A 21,973-nucleotide genomic window follows, 5' to 3' on the forward strand; every position below is an offset into this window, starting at 1 on the left:
TATTATTATTATTACAGGGTTCTGCACATAGTAAGCACTCAATGAATAGGATTGAATAAATGAATGAATGAAAGGCTTCTTGGAGCAGGTGTGCCTTCTAAAGTGGGGAGCATAATTGCCTCTTGAATATAAAGAGGGAGGGCATTCCAGGCCAGACATGCGACAAGGGTGAGAGGTGGGCAGTGAGATAGATGAGATAGATAGAGAAGCAGTGTGGCTCAGTGGAAAGAGCACGGGCTTTGGAGTCAGAGGTCATGTGTTTGAATGCTGGCTCTGCCACATGTCTGCTGTGTGACCTTGGGGAAGTCACTTAACTTCTCTGAGCCTTAGTTACCTCATCTGCAAAATGGGGATTAAGACTGAGCCCCCCGTGGGAAAACTTGATCACCTTGTGTCCCCCAGCGCTTAGAACAGTGCTTTGCACATAGTAAGTGCTTAACAAATGCTATTATTATTATTATTATTATTATTATTATTTTATGAGGTCAAGGTGAATAGGTTGGCATTAGAGGAGCAACGTTTGCAGGCAGGGTTGTAGTAGGAAAGCCGCAAGGTGAGGTAGGAGGGGGCAAGGTGATTGAATGCTTTAAAGATTTCAGATTTGAAACCAAGAACAGCAGCTGTGAGGTGATGGGAGTTATCATGGCCATGGCCCAGAATTCAGCTGGGACTCCTGACATTCCCACCCCAGTCAAAGTCACCCCCCCATCACCAGCCTGAGCTCAATCCTGAGGGCCCCCTGAATCCTGCCCTGCCCCTCACCCGTTGGTTTGAGGGCAGAATGGGCAGAGCCGTACTCTCCAGCCAGGTCATCCTGGGGCTGGGCTGCTGGCAGGAGCGTTTTCCAGGAGAAAAATGGGATTCGGATCTGCATCTTCCAGGACCAAGCTAGCAGGGGTCACATCTGGGGCCCTGGGCACTCGACCCAAGGCTGCCTGATGGACAGGCTGAAATCCCAGTCTTTCCCCCTCCCTGCCCTAGTCCCAGCCCCTCACCCTGTGGCTGCCCTTAGAGTCCCAAGGATAATCTGGTTGGGTCAGAGAGAGGTTGCAGGGCCAGAGTGGAGCCCCTAACCCCCAGGTAGTATCTGTCAGTCAGATAACTTCCTGGCCAATCAGGAGAAGGCAATCTCACACATCCCCTCCTTCCCAACCACTACCCAGCTCTTCTAGGCTGGATGTGACAAAAAGGCATCAAAATCAATTTGTCTGATCATTAGCAGAATACAAAGCAGATGTCTCTGGGGCCTGGAACCATGGTAGAATCTGAGCTGCTGCTGCTGCTCCTGCAGAGCTGGCCTCTAGCAGCCTTGACCTTGGCTTTACTGGATGTTGCTGACCAGCTTGCAAACAGAACTGTTGCTTCAACCTCACTATGGAGCTCGGTGGCCTCTGAGGGAAGCTTAGATCTGCCTGCCCAGGCTGGGCCCTCCCTGGCCCAGAATCAATCCCCAGGAGTTTTGGGCTATGAAATGTCCAGCATCAAGGGGAACCAAGTTCCCTGCTCCCTCTGGCCCTTTGGTCCACTCCACTTTCTCATGAGTCTAAATGGTCCAGGGTTTGGGAGGGGGGCAGGCAGGGGGAAGAGAAGGCAGAGGAGGCTGGACCCTGTGCTCATTTCTATGAACACTATCTAGAACTTGGCTCAGGTTTATGACTTTCTGGTGGAAATATATCAGAGTTTCCCTTTAGATGGTGGATTCAGATGGGGAAGCTGGGCACAGATGAGAAAGAAAATTCACTCATTGCCATCATCAGCATCATTGAGATTTAGCGCTGCTATTGTGAGAAAGGCTGCTATACCAGATACTTGCAATATGTAAAGCACTGTACCAGGTGCCCCTTGTGTGCAGAGCACTGTACTGGGTCTGAATGAGCATCCCACTCCTGCCATGCTGAGGGTCTCAGCCCCACCAGTCTGTCTCCCTCTTCTAGACTGTGAGCCCATTGTTGGGTAGGGATAGTCTCTATCTGTTGCTGAATTGTACTTTCCAAGTGCTTAGTACAGTGCTCTGCTCACAGTAAGTGCTCAATAAACATGATTGAATGAATGAACAAATGAACAAACAGCGTGGCCTTGTGGATGGAGCTCAGGCCTGGGAATCAGAAGGACCTTCATCCCATTCTGCTTCCACCGTTTATCTATGGCATGATCTTGGGCAAATCACTTCACTTCTCTGTGTCTCAGTTCTCTCATCTATAAAGTGAGGGCTAAGACTGCGAGCCCTAGGAGGGAATAGGGCAGTGCGGTCGGTGCGCAGGCACGGTCACTCAGCCCTCCCGGGCTTGGCGTGGTTGGTGAGCAGGCGTGGGCCCACGGCACTCACCTTGGCCAGCTGCTCGTGCAGCTCATGCAGGCTGGGCCGGCTGAGCTTGGCGCCGCTGACACTGCCTGTGTTGCGGTAGTAGTCGATCCTGGGCACTGCGTCCAGCGTGTTGCGGCCAAAGGTCTGCAGGTAGCAGGCATCACCGTGTGTGTCGGAGGCATGGAGGCTGCCGTCAGGCCGTGGCAAGAAGCCATCGAAGCGGTCCCGGGGAGCGGGCCGGAAGCCCCCTGCCGCCCGGTTCTGCGCTTCGCCCCCAAACGATGTCTCCTCATAGTGCGGAGGGTCACTCAGGGCCCCATCCAGCGTGCCGCCCTCGGGGCCCTCGGCCACGACGTTTACCTGAAAGCGGCCCGAGGGGCTGGACGGCGTGTCCAGGAAGGCATTGGGGGGGTTACTCGTGGACATCTCTGGCTGCGGTGGCACGCTTGCCCCTCCGCACTTGACTCTTACCCCTGGCTGCGCTAACTTGGCGGATGGCAGGGAGGGGCTCTTAACGGAGGACTCGTTCCTCTGTCCACTTCAGGGAGTCCTCAGAGCTGTGGCATCAAAGAGGCAAATTAAATTCTTCACAGACATGACCCGGGGGGTATATAGAGGGACAGAGTTGGGTCCTTGCTCAGCCCGGCAACCCTAGAGTGCAGAGCCCCAGCAGCCCCAAAGCCTGGCAAATCCAGGATTTTCCCTTTCAGCACCCTGCCCTGAGTCTTTCCAGGAAGACTGACTTCCTGGATCCCTAAATGGTTAATAAGTAAATGCCCCAGGACTGGCAGCTGAGGTACTGGCCAGGGTGTTATCCAGCCCCAGGACACAAGAATCTGCCCGCTGGTCCAGTCACTCAAGTCAATGGCTCAGTGGGGCAGGGCATTCCCCCTACCTTCCGAGGGCCAGCAGGGTTAGTGGCCTTCCATGAGATCAGGCACTCGGACTCCCAGAAGGACTGGTCAGATTCATACTGCTGGGGCAAGTCCAGAGGGATGCCTTTTGCTGTCCTCAGGAAGCGGGACTCACCCAACCCTCTCACTTTAAGTGCTCATGCATCCAACCACTGACCAGGACAGGCTCAGATGGCACTGCCTGGCAAGGAGGCCTCTTCTCCCCCCAACCCCCCAAGGTTTGGCATGGTCAGCTGGCCAGGGTCCTGGAATCCAGGGTGGGCATGCAGCACCTGGGTTGACCCCTTCCACCCATGGGACCAGTAGCTGCTCACCTCTCACTGGGTGGGCCAGAATGTCCTGACTTGCTGGTCGCTGGGACCCCGTCAGGGGACCACGCTGGGTTAAGGCAAGGTGGATGTCAGTTCTGGGCAGGTGTGATGGCCTACCTGAACTTGGGTGAGGGCAACACTGGGTTATCAGCCTCTCCATGCTGGGGCATATATACCCCCTGCCTCGCCCCCCCCCGCCCTTAGTCCTCCCTCCTCCAGGCCTCCTTCCCAGCAGGGCCCATAGGATGATCTTTGGGATTGGCTGGACAGTGCCTGCTGGCCCCTCCCCAGCACCAGCTCAGGGTCATTAAAGACACTGGGGACGGCTTTTTCCGGGGTGGGAAGAGAATGATTAGGAGGTGGCGTTGCCCAGTCACGCACGTCACCCTTCAGTAGGGGGAGAGGAAGGAGAAAGAGAGCAGAAAGCCAGAATAGGGAGACTCCTGCTTATAGATTCCAGCAATCAACTAGTGCCCCCAGCTAAGAAGATGATGGGGCCAGTGACCTTCAGGGTTCCAGTTGTGGGGGTGGTGAAGCTGGTCCTTCCCAGGGTCTAGCTGTAGGGGAGGTGGGGCTGGTGCCCCCCCCCCCCCCCCCACCGAGTTCCAGCTGTGGGGTTAATAATAATAATAATAATGATGGCAGTTTTGTTCTCTGTCTCCCCCTTTTAGACTGTGAGCCCACTGTTGGGTAGGGACTGTCTCTATATGTTGCCAATTTGTACTTCCCAAGCGCTTAGTACAGTGCTCTGCACATAGTAAGCGCTCAATAAATACGATTGATGATGATTTATATTAAGCACTTACTATGTGCAAAGCACTGTTCTAAGCACTGGGGAGGTCACAAGGTGATCAGGTTGCCCCTCGGGGGGCTCACAGTCTTCATCCCCATTTTACAGATGAGGTAACTGAGGCCCAGAGAAATGAAGTGACTTGCCCGAAGTCGTCACACAGCTGACAATTGGTGGAGCCGGTGGTTTGATCCCATGACCTCGACTCCAAAGCCTGGGCTCTTTCCGCAGAGCTACGCTGCTGAAAGTGTTGGCGCCCCCACCCCTGACCCCAAGCCAGATTCATCAACCAGTAGACAGGTGGGCAACTTATGGATTGGAGCCTTTCTGCCCCCAGTCCAGTGCACACAAGTGGGCTCACTATGGGGCAGAAAGGCTGGCAGGTAGGCAGAGGCAGCAGTTTTATTCCCTGGCCCCAGAATGAAGGCAGCTGCACACCTGTGCTCAGAGGGGAAGGGGAACAGGAGTAGCAAGAAGGGGCCAGTCCTACCATGAACCAGAACCATAAACCACCCCTCCCACCCCGTCCCCCACCTCTGGGGGCAAACGAGTCCTCAAATCCCTTCCTTCATTAATGATTTCTCTGGGTCAGGGCAGTATGGTCATGGGCTGCCCCAGACCCCACCCCGGGGCTCACAGCCCACATGTCAGCCTAGGAATTGTCGGAGCAGGGATTTTTGAGGGTCTGTGGGTAGGGTGACTGTTTGGGGCCCAGCCCCAGCCCCACATGGCTTCAGTATCCAAGCAGGACATCATAGGCTTCTCCTCCACATCTGCTCCCCTGCACTTTTTCTACTCCCTGCTGTCCGCTCCCCAGCAGCACCAGTTCCTTCCCAGCCAACCAGGCCCCCTGACCAGGAAATAATAATAATAATGATGGTATTTGTTAAGTGCTTATTATGTGCCAAGCACTGTTCTAAGCACTGGAGTAGATACAAGGTAATCAGGTCATCCCACGTGGGGCTCAGTCTTAATCCCCATTTTACAGATGAGGTAACTGAGGCACAAAGAAGTTAAATGTCTTGCCCAAAGTCACACAGCTGATAAATGGCAGAGCTGGGATTAGAACCCATGACCTCAGACTCGCAAGCCCGTGCTCTTTCCACTAAGCCACACAGAGGGACCCCCTGTGGGACTGAGGAGAGGGGGCAGGGGTGATCTCTGGCTTGTTGCTCAGCTCTCAGAGTCTCCTGCGTCTGGCTTCATGGGGACAGTATTGTCTTGCCACCTTGGGCCTGCAGAAATCACATTCATAAGTAGAGGAGAGGGGCACCAGCCCAGGAAACCCCCTAGTTAGGGCCAGGCTAAGGGCCTGGTGAGGTGGCACAACTCTTCAAATCAAGAGTCTTTCCCCTTATCCCTCTTATCCCATTCACCCGCATGTCCAGGAACACAGGGAAAATGGAGGTGAGGACTTGGAAGGGTGAAGGAGGAGAAAAGACTAGGAAGAGGAGTGGAAAGGGGCCAAAGAAAAGGGAGACAAGGTAGAGAGAGGAAAGAGGTGGGAAAGGGTTCTGAGCTGAAAGCCTCATGTGTCTCTACCGTAGGCTAGATGAGTTGCGCTGACAGAAAGTCATCAATCTATCAATCAATAGATGGTATTTATTGAGCACTCACAATGGGCAGAGCATGGTACTAAGCACTTAGTTTACTAAAGGTCCACATCCACGGCACTGGTGTCGTCCTTGACCCTTTGTTGTTGGTCTGCTCTTACATCCAGTTGATTGCTCAGGCCTGCACACTTTTTCTCCAGAGCCTCTCATGAGCAAAAGCATTTTACAAGTCTGCACCTTCCTCTCCACCCATAACGCACAGCCCTGGGCCAAGTGTTGTTATATTGTTATTGTATTGGCCTCTTCATTGTTCTCTCTGCCTCCACCCTCTCCCTCCTTCAGTCCCTGGCATCTGAATCATCCTCCTGAAATGTGGCTCAAGAGGACACTTCTCCCCTCTCCTCAAAACCTCCTTCCTCAGCATCAAGCCAAGATTCCTGGCCATCGGTTTCAGATACCGCCCCCTTACAACATCCTCACCTCTTGTAGCCCTGTGTGCAGGGCCCTCCCCCCAAGTTTGCCAGACCCCAGTCTTCCCCACCTTCAAAGCCCTCCCTAAATCCTTTCAACAAGACTTCCCTGACTAATTATCAGCATCCCTTCAGCTGCTGCTAGCCTTTAAGTATTCATTCGTGTCCATCCTCAGCACTTGCGTATTTATGGATAGTGGATATTTCTATGTATGACTCCCAGATTAGAGTGGACACTCCCTGTGAGTAGGTAGTGTGTCCTGTGATTCTGTTTGTTATTTCCCAAGCACTAAGGACAGCACACCACAACGACTGGGCACTCAATAAATACTACTAGAGAGACCTCTCCCCCGCCCTGCCCTAGCCTCTTCCTGACTCCAAAGAGTATCCTTATCCAAGAATATGGAGGTCACCCTGGGGCCCACCCCAAATGGGGAGGGTGGTCAGAGTTAGGGTGAGGAGGCTCGCACCAGGGCAGAAGAAAGGGGAGCTATAAACCAAGCACAGGTCTTTATTGAACTGGCAGCAGGGCCTGTGGCCTTCTCAGCTCTAGGGTGTGCAGGGCAGGGTCTGTGCTGGGATGGGGCCTGGAGGTGGGGCTTAGATTGAGGACCTGGGGCAGGGGTTGTGACAGGAGATAGAGATCTGGAGTAGGGGTGAGATTTGGAGAGATGGAGATCAGAAGTAGGGGTGAGACTGGGGGCCAGGACTTGGCTGAGACTGGGGTCAGAGGCCCGGGATGAGGGTGGCTGGGGCAGGGCCAAGGCCTAGAGGTCAGGGGTTGGGGGATGAGGTCACAATTTTGGACTGAGACTGGGGGCTGGGTTGGAAGCCAGAGTGGGGGACAGGGTCGAGGCCGGTGAGGAGCAGGGGACTGTGACGGGGGCTGGGAGCTGTCACGCCAGGGCGTACTCAAACGTGCCCTTGTCAAACTCCTCCATCCTGTCCTCCCAGGTGGACGAGGGCATGCTGCTGTAGGGGTCCAACAGGATTCTGAAGCAGCGCACAATGAGGAGCCCGAGGAAAACGCACAGGATCCCCACGAAGGCGAACCCCGTCTTCTGCTCCAGCGTCAAGGTAAAGGCGGACACTGGGCCGCTGCTCATGCTGCCTGCCCCGCCACCGCAGGAGACGCCGCTCATTGCTCGCTGTCACATCCTCGAGACCTTGCCGGACTCCCGCTGCTGCCACACCCGGGCCTGTGTGCAAAACCAGAGTCGATGGGTGCCCAAATCCACATGCGTAATGTGGTTTCAAACGGGTCAATATGAGTACGTTGTCTGGCATTCCTTTGTAGGGGTCCCCAGTCCACCCTCCCCTGCCCCGGGCGTTCAGCTCTGTCTCTGTTTCCCTGGCCTTAGTTGGCTGTGCTGCTTCCACTCCAGGATGCCCCACTACCCGACAGCCCACCCTTAACCCCGCTGGACTGAACGACCCAAGACTGGCCCCGGCCCTGCTGCCAGGGAAGTTCTGGGTGTCGGCCCCACTGCTTACCTGATGGGTGAACTTGGATAAGTCACTTAACCTCCTTGGGCCTCAGTTTCCCCATCTGTACAGTGGGGAGAATAACCCCGGCCTCTCTCTGCATCCCCGGGGTGTTGTGATGATAAAATGAGATTATTGATGGATGTGAACACTTTGGGGAAGTTCAGGTGCCAACCAGATTAGAGAAGCCACATGGCCTAGTGGAAAGAACATGGGCTTGGGGGTCAGAGGACCTCGATTCTCATCTTGGCTCTGCCAGTTGCCTGCTGTGTGACCTTGGGCAAGTCACTTCACTATTCAGTGCCTTAGTTTCTTCCCCCATGAACTTGGGATTCAATAATTGTTCTCCCTCCATAGAGGGAGAACACGGGAGGGAGGGAACATGGGATAGGGACTGTCTCTGACCTAATTATCTTGGCTCTACCCCAGCACTTAGTAAAGTTCCTGGAACATAGAAAGCACAATACAAACGCTACAGTGATTATTACATTAGGCTGCTATCATTAAACAATTCCTACTAGGGCAAATGCAAATGAACCCGTGGCCAATGGACGTATGGCTGACTAACACAGGGGAATCCTCCTGACCAGTGCCAGCCAAGCAGACAAGTCTATACTCAGCTCACACCCACATTTTACCAACCCACTGCTCACCCTGGCAGGAAAATGGCCACCATCTGCATTTTCCCCTGAGAACAGCCACCCTCAACTACTCATCTGTGGACCTTTGCGTCCAACCTAATGACCTGCTTATCCCCTTCTTTCTGATACCTACTTTGGGCTCCCCTCTAAATTGTGAGCTCACTATGGGCAGGGAATGTGTCTGTTAATTGTTTTATTGTACTCTCCTGAGGACTTAGTACAGTGCTTTGCACACGGTAAGCACTCAATAAGTACGGTGAATGAATGAACAAGAAGAGGTCCTACCACCTGATTCCATCTCTAATCCCCACTTCTCTCCTGCCGACTTAACCATCCCTCCCGCCCCCCGAGTCTGCAGCTGGGGGATGGCTGTCATGCATATGTGGGAGATGCCCAGGGCCCAAGTCCGAGGGGCAGGAGAAGCGCTTCCCCGTGACCGCTGCTGCGGGGCCTGGTCGGGGTTGAGCTCTCCGGTGCCTGTGCTCTTCACGCCCAACAGGGGCCGGCTTCGGGCCGGGCCGGGCCGGGTCAGGGATAATGGAGGAGCCAAACGGAATTGGGTCGGGCCTGGGGTCGGAGCGGGGATTCAGGTGTCCCTGCGCGGTGATGGGGACGCCGGAGAGGCAGTCCCCACCTCCGAGAGAAAAGGCAGGCAAGCAGACCCGCTCAGCTCGGTGGCCGAACCGGTGCTGCAGCAGGACCAACGGGACCAACGGGCATGGCAGGGCCACAGTTCGGCTCTAGAGGAGCACGGGGGCCCCAAGGCAAATCTCCCCCACCCTGGGCGTGGGGCGGGGGTCCCCCACCGTCTATCTGGACCCGGGGCCCCCTGACTCCGCGGGCCACTGTCGAGGTGGAGGAGGCCAGAGTCGAGACGCGGGAGAGGGAGGAATTGCACTACCAGTCCCGCCCCTGGCTCCGGCCCGTCGCCGGAGCGACCCTGCATCTCGCACGGGCTTTGCCCAAACCCTGCCTCCCGGACCACCGCCGGCACGGGGAACCCTGGAGGTCGACCCCTCGGGGCAGGACCGAGGGAAATTGGAGGCTGCCGGCGCTCTGAGGGCATCGTCCGGGGCCAAACGGGGATAGCCTGAGGAGTCTGTCCGGCAGAAATGCATGGATTAACGACTAGAATCCGGGCCTGAGAGTCAGAATGTCATAGGTTCTAATCTCGGCTCCACCACTTGTCTGCTGTGTGCCCTTGGGCAAGTCACTTCACTTCTCTGGGCCTCGGTTACCTCATCTGTAAAACGGGGATAAAGACTGTGAGCCCCGTGTGGGACAGGGATTGTGTCGAACCCGTTTCCCCTGTATCCACTCCAGCGTTTAGTACAGTGCCTAAGCCACAATTATTACTATTAAGTCTGTCCTCCCACCCACTCCGGCCTCCTCAAGGCGAACCCGGCTGAACGGCGCTAAGGACCCCCATTGGGCCCCCCCGTCGCTGGTGGAACGGGAGGTCGGGTTACCGTGCCGTTCACCGCGGAACATCCCTGCAGAACGTCTGGCGGCCCTCTTGCTGCAGAAAAGGCGAAAGGGATGACCGGGGCCGGCCGGGGCCCAGAGAGGTGCCAGCGGGACGGGGGCACTGGGAACGGGCAATCCGAACGGGTTTGTCGGAAGGCGAGTAGGAGCTAAAAGTCACCTGGTGCCATTTGAGGCGAGGCCCATCCCCCGCGGGTTTCCTCCGCCGCGCTGCGAAAGGTGGGAGGGGACGGCCCCGCGGCTCGGCCTCCGGTCCTCCGGTCTGCAGGTGACGGTCAGAGCTGTCGGTCCCCGGCGGGGAGCGGGCGGCCGTGCCGGACCCCGGAAGGCTGAGAGACGGGAGCCCCGGGGGCCCATCAGCAGGTCCCGCCAGGGCGGCCTGACCCGCGGGGGTTTCGGGGAGGCTGGAGCCCCGGGGACCTAGAGGAGCCGTGCCCTCCGCCGCCCCCAAACCCCAGCGTCCACCCCTGGGAGCGGGGGAGTGGGGGCCCGGTTGATCCCGACTCTCAGCTCTGAATGGTGCGTCCTAGCCCTCCCGAGCCCCAGGGCACCGCGGATACCCGGGAGCCGAACCGGCATTTCGGTGTGGCCGTCGCACGGGGCCCGAGAGGGCCAAGCCCCCTTTTCCTTTCCCCTTCGCTCGCCTCCCCGATTCACCGTGTCTGGCGGCGGCTGCCCTGGCTCTGGCGCTGGCCCTGGCCCTGGCCCGCCCCCGGGCTGGGACCCGTGCTGTCCCGGTCTGGACAGAGCCGGTCCGCGGCTCCCGGACTGCACGTGTTTACTGCATCAACAAGTCCCCGCGGCCCGGCGCTGGGCCGGATAATCGGCCTCCCCCCGCCCCTGCGGAGCCCAGGGGCAGGGCGGACCCCGGCCTCCCCCTTTGACCCAGGGAGCAACTGCAGCCACCTTGCGCGGTGCGGAAGCCCCGGGAAGCCGCCCGGACGCCCCCGGGCTGGACTCCGCGCCCCTCAGACCGGTAGGGCGGGCGAAGGGACGCCTCTCCGGCCCGCTCTGGCCCACAGCCTCTGGTCACCCGGGGACGCAGCGGAAGCGACGCCCAGGGCTCGCCCCGCGTGGGCGAAGGGGGCGGCTCCGGACCCCCAGGGCGGGGGCGGGGGAGGAGGGGGTCTTCGGGCCAGCGGTGTGTGTGTGTGGGGGAGCGGAGCTGGCCCAGTGACTCCTCCCCCCCATCCCAACGGTGCCCGCAGGGTGCCAGCCCAGGGAGGGCATCCGCCACCGTGTCGCTCCCTAACCCCAACCCCGGGCTCATTACCACTGGGCCGGGCTCCGCGCCGCCTCTCCCTCCGGCTCCGGCTGGGCAAGCGGAGAAACTTACTGCAAACGTTACGTGAGTTGCATCCTCAAGGCGCTGGCGGCGGGGGGGCTCCGCGCGGGAAGCCGGATCCCCGGGCCGCGGCCAACCCCCCCGCCCCCGCCGGCCGGGCGAAAGGGGTCCGGGGTCGCCCACCCCGGTCCAGCACCGGCCTCGAGCCCGTCGCTCGGCGGGGGGAGGCGGCCGAGGGGGCGGGGCCGGTGAGCCACCGTGCCGGCGGCGGTGTCTCGGTCCACGCTGGTTGCCATGGAGACAGGATCCTGCCAGACGGATGGGCCTGGACGGCGAGCACAGGGCGGGACCTGCTGGGGCTGTGTGTGTGTGTGTGTGTGTGTGTGTGTGTGTGTGTGTGTGTGTAAGAGAGAGAGGGAGAGCGGGGTCTGCGGAAGGAACGGGGTGGGGGGGCTGGAGGGAAAGAGGAGCCCTCAAGCGCGTAAGTGCGGGTTCTCAGTGGGTGCGCACGAGTGTGTCTCGCACCTCGTGCATATGCCTGTGTACGTGTGAATGTGAACGTCCTCCTAGTATTTCCAGGTCGGAAGAAGAAAGAATGGGTATTTAGGTGTGTGCGTGGGGGTGTGAGAGAGAGAGAGACAGAGAGAGAGTGTGTGCGTGTGTGTACACCAAAGTGTTACAGGTGGCTGTAAGTACTTAAATTTAGAGTTGCCAACATTGTGTACTTAGTTGATGATTCATTAATTGGCCGTCATAGATTACTTTCATCCAGTCTCCTACCCTTAACTTAGGGATATATGTCTATTTGTATTTCCTGTTTTCATTCATTCAATTCAGTCGTATTTAATAAGCGCTTACTGTGTGCAGAACTCTGTACCTAACACTTGGGAGACAGTACAATATGACAATAAACGGACACATTCCCTGCCCACAACGCGTTTACAGTCTAGAGATGAGCTTGTTTTCTCCATTTAGACTGTAATATCAAAAGATAGGATGGAGCCTTTTATTTCTCTTTCCCCAAAATACCCGGGATAGCGTTCTGCAAATGGTAAGGTGCCCATTACAACTCTCTGAACACGAGGCAGGAGCAGCATGGCCTAGTGGAAAGAGCACTGGTTTAAGAGTCTGGGGACTAGGGTTCTAATCCTGGCTCTGCCATTTGCCTGCTGTGTCACCTTGGGCACAAGTCATTTAATCGATAGTATTTAATGAGTGCCTATTGTGCTTACAATAAAGACAAGATCTCTGCCCTCAAGGAGTTTACAATCAATCAGTGGTATTTATTGAACACTTACTGTGTGCAGACCACTACACTAAGCACTGTACAGCCTAGTGGGGGAGACAAACTTTAAATTACTTATAATAAGGGAAGCAATTGAGTAATAGGAATGTGTCTACCAACTTTGGTGTATTGTACTCTCCCAAGCGCTTAGTATAGTGCTCTGCACACAGCACTCAATAAATGCCATTGATGATGATGATGATGATGAGAAGTATGTAAGTGCTGGGTGGGGGGGGAGGAGGGTGAGTAGCAGAGTATTTAGGAAGTTTAGACCCAAGTCCCTAGGTGATGCATGAGGGAAGGAGACTAGGGTGGGAAAATAAGTGATTGGTCAGGGAAGGCCTCCTGGAGAAGATATGGTTTTTTGTAGGGCTTTGAAGATAAGGAGAGATCTGTTGGAAATGAAGGGGGAGGGAGTTCCATGCAAGAGGGAAGGTATGAGCAAGAAGTTAACAGTGAGAGAAATGAAACTGAGGCCCTGTAAGTAGGTTGGTGTTAGAAGAGGGAAGTGTATCCTGCTTCACTGTGGCTCAGTTTCTTCATCTATAAAATGGGTCTGTTCTTCCTTAGACTGTGAGACTGGGACTGTGTCTAAATTGATTATATTGTACTTAGCCCAGCACTTAGTTCAGTGTTTGGCACATAGTAAGCACTTGGTACTTAATAATTAAGCACTTAATCAATCAATCAATTAATGGTATTTATTGATTACCGACTGTATTCAGAGCACTCAAGCTCTTGGGAAAGTACAGTACATTAGAGTAGGTAGACATGATCCCTCATATGTTGCCGACTTGTACTTCCCAAGCGCTTAGTACAGTGCTCTGCACACAGTAAGTGCTCAATATAGACGATTGAATGAATGAATGAATGAATGAATCCCTTCCCACAAGGAACTTACAAACTAGAGGGGGAAAGAAACATTAAAATAAATTACTGGTAGAGATGTGCAAACAAGTCCTGTGGGGCTGAGGGAGGAGTGAATATCAAAGTGCTTAAGCCGTACTGACCCAAGTGCATAGGCGATAAAGAAGGGAGGACTTAATGGAGGAGATGACTTTAGGAGGGCTTTGAAGATGGAAGAAGTGGCAGTCTTTTGGATATGGAGGGGAAGGAGTTCCAGGCCACAGGGAGGACATGGGCAAGGGGTAAACAGCGTCAACCATGAGATCGGTGTACAGGGAGAGGAGTGTAGTGTGCAGGTTGGGTTGTAAGATACCAACAAGGTAAGGTAGGAAGGGGAGAGTTGTTTGTGTGCCTTACAGTTGATGCTGAGGAGTTTTTGCTTGTTGTGGAAATGGATGGGCAACAATTGGAGGGTTTTGAGGAGAGTGGAAATGGAGACTGAGGCTCAGTGCTTGTATCCACTGTAGCACTTAGAACAGTGCCTGGCACATAGTAAGCACTTAACAAATACCACAATTATTATTATTATTATTATCGTCAGCCTGGAGTTGAAGGTGCTTTACAAACCAGAAGATTCCCTACCCCACCCGGTGGGTACCAGTCCTTGTCACAGTATCGGGGCTGAACCATATGTGATGGTAGTTTCTTCTTCTGGGCTCTCCTCCAAACTGCCAACCCCCCTTAACAGCACCTCCCCCCAGCCACCCTTCCCCTCCCCTCCCAACCCATCTAGGCAGTTCTTCCTCTCGGCTTCCTGCTTCTCAGCTAGCACAAGGTAGCAGAATGGTATGTGGACTGGAGAGGGGAGAGGCTGGAGGCAGGAAGATCTGGGAGGAGGCTGATGCAGTAGTAGAGTTGGGATATGAAAAGTATTTGGACCATCATGACGGCAGTTTGGACTCAGGGGAAGGGATATTGTGAAGGAAGAACTGGCACAGTATGGGGGTGGAAACAGAGAGAGCTCATCCTCTAGACTGTAAGCCCACTGTGGACAGGGAATGTGTCTATTATTATTTTGTACTCTCCCAAGTGCTTAGTGCAGTGTTCTGCAAACATTAAGTGCTCAATAAATGCAATTGAATGAATGAAAATGCCAAATTTATGGGTTTAGAGACAGAGAGGATGGTGGTGTTGTCAACAGAGATGGGAAACTTAGAAGGAGAGGATTTGGGAGGGAAGATGAGGTGTTCAGTTTGGGACATGATGAACTTGAAGTGCTAGTGGGACACCCGTGAAGGGATGTGCAGGAGGCAGGAGGAAATGCAAGACTGCAGAGGAGGAGTAAGGTCGGGGCAAGTACTGCAGCTGAGGGAATAACTGACGTAGCAGTGGTGGTTGAGGTCTTGAGAGGGGATTAGCTCTCTGAAAACGTGAGTGTAGATTGAGAAGGAAGGAAGACCCAGAACTGAGCTTTGAGGCACACCCACAGTTAGGGAGTGGGTGGCAAAGGAAAAGCCCGTAAAAGAAACTGAAAAGGACCAGCCAGAGCCGTAGGAGGAGAACCAAGAGAGGATTGTGTCAGAGAAACTAAGATTAGATAGTGTTTCCAGGAGATGGGGGTGGTCCAGTGTCAAAGGCTGCTGAGAAGTGGAGGAGGAATAGGACAGAGTAAAATCCGTTGTCAAGGAGGTCACTGAGGACCTTGGAGAGAGCAGTCTTTGTGAAGGTGGCGAAAACTGGATTGCAGCGAGCCAAGGAGGGAGTTAGCAGCACGGAGGAAGTGTAGGTAGTGAGTATAAGCAGCCCACTAGAGGAGTTTGGACAGAAATGGGAGGAGGGTGATGGGGTGGTAGTTGGATGATGCAGTGGGGTCAAGAGAAGGGTTTTTTTTTTGATAGTGGAGACGAAGGCATGTTTGAAGGCAGAGGGGAAGGACTCATTCAATCGAATTTATTGAACACTTAATGTGCGCAAAGCACTGTACTAAGCGCTTGGGGAGAGCACAGCATAACGATAAACAGACACATTCCCTGCCCACAACGAGCTCCCAGTCTAGAGGGAGCTACCAAAGAGTAAAAGGCTGAAGATGGAGCTCAGGGAGGGAAGAAGAGTGGATCAAGTGTTTTTCTAAGGTGCGAAAGGATGGGTCGGAGGTGCGGGCGAAGAAGGTGGCTATTGAGAGCAAGTGGGACAGCGTCTGTTGAGAGACGGCCAGGAGGAATGACGGTGTGACTGGTGGGGTAACAGAGAGCTGGGGAGGTGAGGGGGAGATCGTATCTGACGTCAAGTGTGGGCTCCATTCGGGATCCCTGACAGGGTTAACCTTTCCTCCTCCGGAGTGCTGTTAGCCTCAATCAATCAATCAATCAATCAACCATATGTATTGAGCGCTTACTGTGTGCAGAGCACTGTACTAAGCACTTGGGAAGTACAAGTTGGCAACATATAGAGACGGTCCCTACCCAACAGTGGGCTCACAGTCTAAAAGGGGGAGACAGAGAACAAAACCACACATACTAACAAAATAAAATAAATAGAATAGATAGGTACAAGTAAAATAAATAAATAAATAGAGCAATAAATATGTACAAACATATATACATATATACAGGTGCTGTGGGGAAGGGAAGGAGGTAAGATGGGGGGATGGAGGGGGGGGAGAGGAAGGAAGCGGCTCAGTGTGGGAAGGCCTCCTGGAGGAGGTGAGCTCTCAGTAGGGTCTTGAATGGAGGAAGAGAGCTAGCTTGGCGGATGGGCAGAGGGAGGGCATCTCTGAGCAGCCTCCCCTCCTCCGTTCCTCCTCCTCCATCTTCCCAGTCCCTCGCCCCTCACACCTCCCTCAGCCTCCCGGCCCGCCTGCTCTTCCCCGTTCATCTTCCCCTTGCCCCCCCCAGTTCTCGCGAGATTCTGGCGGCCGAGCGCTCGAGGCCCTTTCAAACCGGGTCCGTTAGCGCTAACCCTTCGGGCCGCCATTGTCGCGCTCGGAGCCCTCGGCGGCGGCGGCGGCGGCGGCGGGGGGGGGGGCCCGGGGGCCATGGCGGAGACGGACGCGGACAGGCCCGAGGCGTCCGGGCCCGAGGCCGACGACACCCTGCCGCCCAGGCCGCCCAGGCCGCCCGGGGCCGAGCCGGACGAGCCGCCACCGCCGGCGGAGGCGTCGCGGGAGGAGCCGGAGCCCGCGCCCGAGAAGCCGCAGTCGCTTCCCCGGGGCGGCGGCGGCGGAGGCCGCGGCTCCAACGGCCTGAAAATGTACTACGGCCCGGGCGGGGGCGGGGGCGACAGGGGCTGGGGGGGTGGGGGGGCCTCGGGCGGCCCGACGAGGGAGGCGGGGCTGAGGAGGAGGCGGAGGGGGCCGGGGGTCCGAGGAGGAGGAGGAGGAGGAGGAGGCAGGACTGAGGACGGGGGTGGGCTTGAGGATGACGGGGCCCGGGGGCTGAGGTTGCTGGGGAGCCTGGGAGGAGCCCAGCCTGAGGATGGAGGCCTCGGGGTGGGCTGAGGAGGAGGGGGCCGGGGGGCTGAGGAGGACGTGGGGCCAGAATGAGGGGGCCGGGGGGAGGGCTGAGGGGGAGGGCCCCAGGGGGCTGAGGAGGAGGTGGGGTGAGAATGAGGGGGCCGGGGGGAGGTCTGAGGGTGAGGGCCCCAGGGGGCTGAGGAGGATGTGGGGTGAGAATGAGGGGGGCAGGGGTCTGAGGAGAAGTTGGGATGAGAATGAAGGGGTCAGGGGGTGTGAGGGCGCCAGGGGTCTGAGGAGGATGTGGGGTGAAAATGAGGGGGCCAGGGGTCTGAGGAGGATGTGGGGTGAGAATGAGGGGGCCGGGGGGGTCTGAGGGTGAGGGCGCCAGGGGTCTGAGGAGGATGTGGGTTGAGAATGAGGGGGCCGGGGGTCTGAGGAGAACGTGGGGTGAGAATGAGGGGACCGGGGGGTCTGAGGGTGAGGGCGCCAGGGGTCTGAGGAGGATGTGGGGTGAGAATGAGGGGGCCGGGGGTCTGAGGAGAACGTGGGGTGAGAATGAGGGGGCCGGGGGCCTCGTGGGGGAGGCGGGAGGGGAGGCTAAGGGCGTGAGGGGCTGTGGATGAAGTGTCTGGAGGTCCGAGGAGGACGCAGGGCTGAGAGCGGAGGGCTGCTGGGGGCCTAGGAGGGGAAGGGAGTGGGAATGGGACACTGGGGGACTGTTGTGCAGGCAGACCCGCCGCCCAGGCCAAGGCTGCTGCGGTCCTCCCCGCTGCCCACCCGCCCGCCGGAGCGAGGCTGCCGAACCGCTGGGGCCATGGGCCCAGCCCCGACTGGACTGGCTTCTCTCGGTGGGGGGCTACAGGGAGCCGCCGGGCGATTCGGGCTCCCGCAGGCCTCCATGCTGAGCCCCAGAGCAGCTCAAAGAGAGGGGATGTCCCAGACTTGGCTCAGCCCTGTGGGGGTGAAGCCCGCCTGCCAGGTCCTCCTGCCTGCCTGGCAGTATATTGATTCAGGGATCCTTTGCCCCCACCCTGGCAGGAGCTCCGACACCGAAGAGAGTGTGTCGCCGGGAGGCCTTCAACTCTTCCTCCACCATTAAGTGGATGCCTTCTGTGGGCAGGGCACTGGACTGGGCTCATTGGAAGCACACACAAAGAGTGAGATGACCCCTTCCTCACAAGGGTTTACAGTTGCTGACCAAGCACTTCAAAGTAATTGCTCATCCAACCTAGTTCTCCTCAGAATTGCAGGCTGGAAACTACAATAAGCAGTAGGTTGAGTGGCCCAGGATTCTCCCAAGCACTGAATACAGTGCTCTGCCCACAGTAGACACTCAGTAAATTCTGTCGATTCATTCATCGATCCAGGGTCCCAAAAGAGTAAATTAGAGTTTGCCTAGGTAGGAAGATAGGCTAGAGAGTCCCCTCAGCTTATCAACTGGAGGTCCCTGGTGGTCTAGTGGTTAGGATTCGGTGCTCTCACCACCGCAGCCCAGGTTCGATTCCAGGTCAGGGAACGTGAATTTTAAGTGCTTAGTACAGTGCTCTGCACACAGTAAGCACTCAATAAATACGACTGAATGAATGAATGAACTGGAGAAACTGAGGCAGGGAGGGTAACTGACTCACCTATGCGCATGCCCACCATATACACATACATAGTCATTGGCTGAAATTGGAGAAGCAGTGTGGTCTACAGAACACGGGTCTGAGAGAAGAACATGGATTCTAATCCTGGCTTTGCCACTTTGTTGCGTGACCTTGGGCAAGTCACTTAATTTCTCTGTGCCCCATTACTTCATCTGTAAAAAATGGGGATTAGTATTATGAGCCCCATATGGGACAAGGACTGCGTCCAACCTGATTAGCTTGTACCTACCCCAGTGCTTAGTACAGTGCCTGACACATAGTAAGTGCTAAACAAATACCATAAGGAAAAAAAAAAACAACCACCAAATTATCAGGACTCCCTGGCTGGTGTCCCAGCCAGTCCCAACTGCCTCCTGCAAACATCCGTGTCAGGGCTGCACAGTTTTTTGGGCTGCGAGACAGTTGGCTAACTTGTTTGAAACAGGTATTTTCTTGGAGATAAATGGAATATCCAATTAGCTTTTGGACTGTTTTATTTTCAAAAGGACATTGGAAATAGTTTATTAGTGTTTGAATGTAAAAACACCAAACAAACTCAACAACCCCCTGCAAAAGCATTTTGGATCAGGCCAGGTTGGTGTTGAGAGCATCCAGACATGGAGAGTAATGTCGGGTGCCCCAGACCAGATGGGGAGGAAAATGCAGGGCAGAGAGAAGGTACATTTTCCATCTCTTTCTCACTTCACCTGCCTGACCCCTTGCTCACGCCTTCCCCTCTGCTGCCTGGAACTCCCGACCTCTTCATGTCTGACAGACAACTGCTATCTCCATCTTCAGAGGCCTCCCAAAATCACATCTTTATTAAGTCTTTCCCAACTGACCTCATTTCCCCATTTTATATTCCTCAGCTCCCAAGTCAGCCCTGTCCTGTCACATAAGCACTCTCAACCCCTCTCAGAGCACTTACCTACATATATTTTATGCTCTGTTATTTCCCTTTATCTGTAGTCTACTTCAGTGTCTTGTCTCCCCAGCTAGATTGTTAAACTCCATGGAGGCAGGAGTCTTGTATCTTAATTCTATTGCATTCTCCCAGTAGCTTAGTACAGTGTACTTGCCCACAATAGGTGTTCAGAACATATTATTGTTAATAGGTTGATTGACTTAAGTTGTTCCTCACCACTTGATAGAACAGATGAGGGAAGTCCATCACTTTCTTACTGAAGTGGTTTTTTAAATTTTGCTTTTGTTTTAACTTTTCCAATAAGACCTAGTGCAGCTTGAGTAAGGCTGGGACAATTATTCCAGCTTTTTAAGGAAAATTTCAGCTGTGAACCAAGCGTGTCTTTTCTTATTTTAACTTTTAATTTAAAAATACCGTATTTAATTTCAGAGTATCGTTTTGCTAGTGCAGTCCCTCAAACCAAAGTTTTTCTCATTTGTTGGACAATCTATTCTTTTCATTTCTGTCTTTAAATGTTCTTGCCTCAGCTAGTCATTTTACTAAGTTGGTCTGTGTGACATTTTTAGTCTAATGTTCCTACCAACGCTGCCAGAAAGTAGCACATCTTTTGCGATGAAAATTTCGACCTGGGAAAAGGTTAAGGAAATGTGTGAGGTGAGGGTCAGTGAGAGGCAGGAGTCAGTCTTGTGGGTTAAAACCAAGGGGCAGATGGAGAGGAGGTGAGAGGTAGTTGTTCAAATGCATTCGCAGCATTTCTCAGCCACGCATGGACTCCTGTAGCAACTGCTTCTTGGGGCCCTCAGGCCCCCCCATCCCCCGATCCTCCCAGGGAAGACAACGGTTTCACTGTTGTAGGAGTGAGTGCACCCCAATAGCATTGGGCAGTTTTCCCTGCTCGAAGGTGTTAGCTGACTCACTCTCCTTGGGCTTTTATTTATTTTTTTTTTCAGGAGGGGAAACTAGACGGTGCTAAAATGATGGGTCACTGTTAAGCATGAATTTTTGCACCATGGAGAAGATGAGAGTGACCAGATCCAGGCAGGCTGCTTGGCAGTCATTGGAGGTTGGGCTGGCTGGAGAACAGAAGGGGTGGGGTCTTGGATCCCAGTACAGGCGGGAGCCAGGAGGCTCAAGGACAGCGCCCTGCTGGAGTTAACAGCTAGGAGAGGAGTGGGCAGGGTGATGTGGAATTGCTGTTCCCCAAATCTCCTCCGCTTTTGCTGTCCAGTACGAGGAGTCCCTGCTGAAATTTGAGGGTCGTGGGTTCCAATCAATCAATCCTATTTATTGAGCGCTTACTGTAAGCAATACTGTGGAGAATACTGTGAAAACACTATAACATGCATCCATTGCACTGTACTCTCCCAAGTGCTTAGCACAGTGCCCTGCACATAGCAAGCCCATAGTAAATATGACTGATTGATTGATAGATTGAACAGAGTTGGTAGACTTGTTCCCTGCTCACATCAAGCTTACAATCTAGAGGGGGTGGCAGGCATTAATACAAGTTAATTACAGATATGTACATAAGTGCTGTGGGGCTGAGGGAGGTGTGAATAAAGGGTGCAAATCCAAGTGCAAGGGCAGCACAGAAGGGAGTGGGAAAAGAGGAAATGAGGGCTTAGTTAGGAAAGGCCTATTGTAGGAGATGTGCCTTCAATAGATGAGATCAAGGTACAGTGAGTAGGTTGGCGTTAGAGGACCCAAGTGTGCATACTGGGTTGTAGTAGGAAAGCAGTGAGGGAAGGTAGGAGGGGGCAAGGTGATTGAGTGCTTTAAAGCCGCTGGAAAGGAGTTTCTGTTTGATCTGGAGGTTCTTGAGGAGTGGGGAGATGGACTGAACCTCAATGAAACTCTTCTTTATCCAGCGGAGGTGGGGAAAATGCAGGACATTTGTTCCAACAATGCCTTGCATGTGCAGAAATTCTGAGTAGGTATGAGAGGAATTTGATTTAGATGCTGCATTCATGAAATCTGTAATGAGTTCTTTAATAGAGGAAGAGTTAGGGGAGTTGGTTAATCTGTTCTGGGTCACTGCGGAGAGAGTCAGGGATGGAGAGGGAAGAGGCGAGGGTGTTGGATAGCTTGTGCTGGGCCACTGAGGGAAGAGTTTGGGATGGAGAAGCACCGTGGCCTAGTTGGAAAGGAGTCAGGCTGGGTTCTAATCCTGGCTTTGCCAACTGCCAATTGGGCAAGTCACTCAACTCTATGCCTCAGTTTTCTAATCTGTAAAGTGGGGATTTGAAACCTGTCCTCCCTCATACTGCAGGCTCCTTGTGGGACAGAGACTGTGTCCAGCATGATTAACTTGTGTCTACCCCAGTGCTTAGAACAGTACTTGGCACATAGTAAGCATTTAACAAAGGGTGTTGGACTGTACCCAACAATGAGGATGGCTGTCATGGAGGGCAAACCCCCAGTTCCTCTGAGGATCTTGGTGCTGCTTTTATGATAGTGGGCATCTTGTGGGCAGGGAATGTGTCTACCAACTCGGTTATATCATACTCTGCCAAGCACTTAGGTCAGTGCTCTGCACACAGTAAGTGCTCAATAAATGCAGTTTGTTGATTAATAGTGGTATTTGGACCTTTGGAGG

The 21,973-nt window shown here is 54.6% G+C and overlaps 3 protein-coding genes across 8 annotated transcripts in view; 1 reads left to right on the forward strand and 2 right to left on the reverse strand.

Moving 5' to 3' along the window:
• SLC12A1 (solute carrier family 12 member 1) overlaps positions 1-3,642 on the reverse strand; it is a 29,744-nt gene extending 26,102 nt beyond the window's left edge. For both annotated transcript variants that reach the window (XM_038750130.1, XM_038750129.1), the window contains exons 1-2: positions 3,534-3,642; positions 2,327-2,862 (exon numbers count right to left, since the gene is read on the reverse strand). In XM_038750130.1, the coding sequence (XP_038606058.1) occupies positions 2,327-2,731 (405 nt within the window). In that variant the 5' untranslated portion in view covers positions 2,732-2,862; positions 3,534-3,642. The remainder of the gene's footprint in view (positions 1-2,326; positions 2,863-3,533) is intronic.
• Positions 3,643-6,836: 3,194 nt separating this feature from the next.
• On the reverse strand, positions 6,837-11,437 carry CTXN2 (cortexin 2). Of its 4 annotated transcripts, none has more exons than XM_038749931.1 (3): positions 11,291-11,437; positions 10,115-10,283; positions 6,837-7,542 (listed from the first exon to the last, which is right to left on the reverse strand). In XM_038749931.1, the coding sequence occupies exon 3, from the start codon at positions 7,483-7,485 to the stop codon at positions 7,240-7,242; it is 246 nt and encodes an 81-aa protein (XP_038605859.1). In that variant the 5' UTR covers positions 7,486-7,542; positions 10,115-10,283; positions 11,291-11,437; the 3' UTR covers positions 6,837-7,239. The 4 variants fall into 4 exon arrangements, with proteins under 4 accessions (XP_038605859.1, XP_038605860.1, XP_038605861.1 ...); XM_038749932.1 differs by having other exon boundaries at positions 11,228-11,437; XM_038749933.1 differs by lacking the exon at positions 11,291-11,437 and adding an exon at positions 10,861-10,960.
• A 4,961-nt stretch (positions 11,438-16,398) lies between these two features.
• The window catches only part of MYEF2 (myelin expression factor 2), a 28,170-nt gene continuing 22,595 nt past the window's right edge, over positions 16,399-21,973 (forward strand). For both annotated transcript variants that reach the window (XM_038749929.1, XM_038749928.1), the window contains exon 1: positions 16,399-16,619. In XM_038749929.1, the coding sequence (XP_038605857.1) occupies positions 16,405-16,619 (215 nt within the window). In that variant the 5' untranslated portion in view covers positions 16,399-16,404. The remainder of the gene's footprint in view (positions 16,620-21,973) is intronic.

This window comes from Tachyglossus aculeatus, chromosome 8 (genome assembly GCF_015852505.1).
Source record: "Tachyglossus aculeatus isolate mTacAcu1 chromosome 8, mTacAcu1.pri, whole genome shotgun sequence".
Classification (NCBI taxonomy): domain Eukaryota; kingdom Metazoa; phylum Chordata; class Mammalia; order Monotremata; family Tachyglossidae; genus Tachyglossus; species Tachyglossus aculeatus.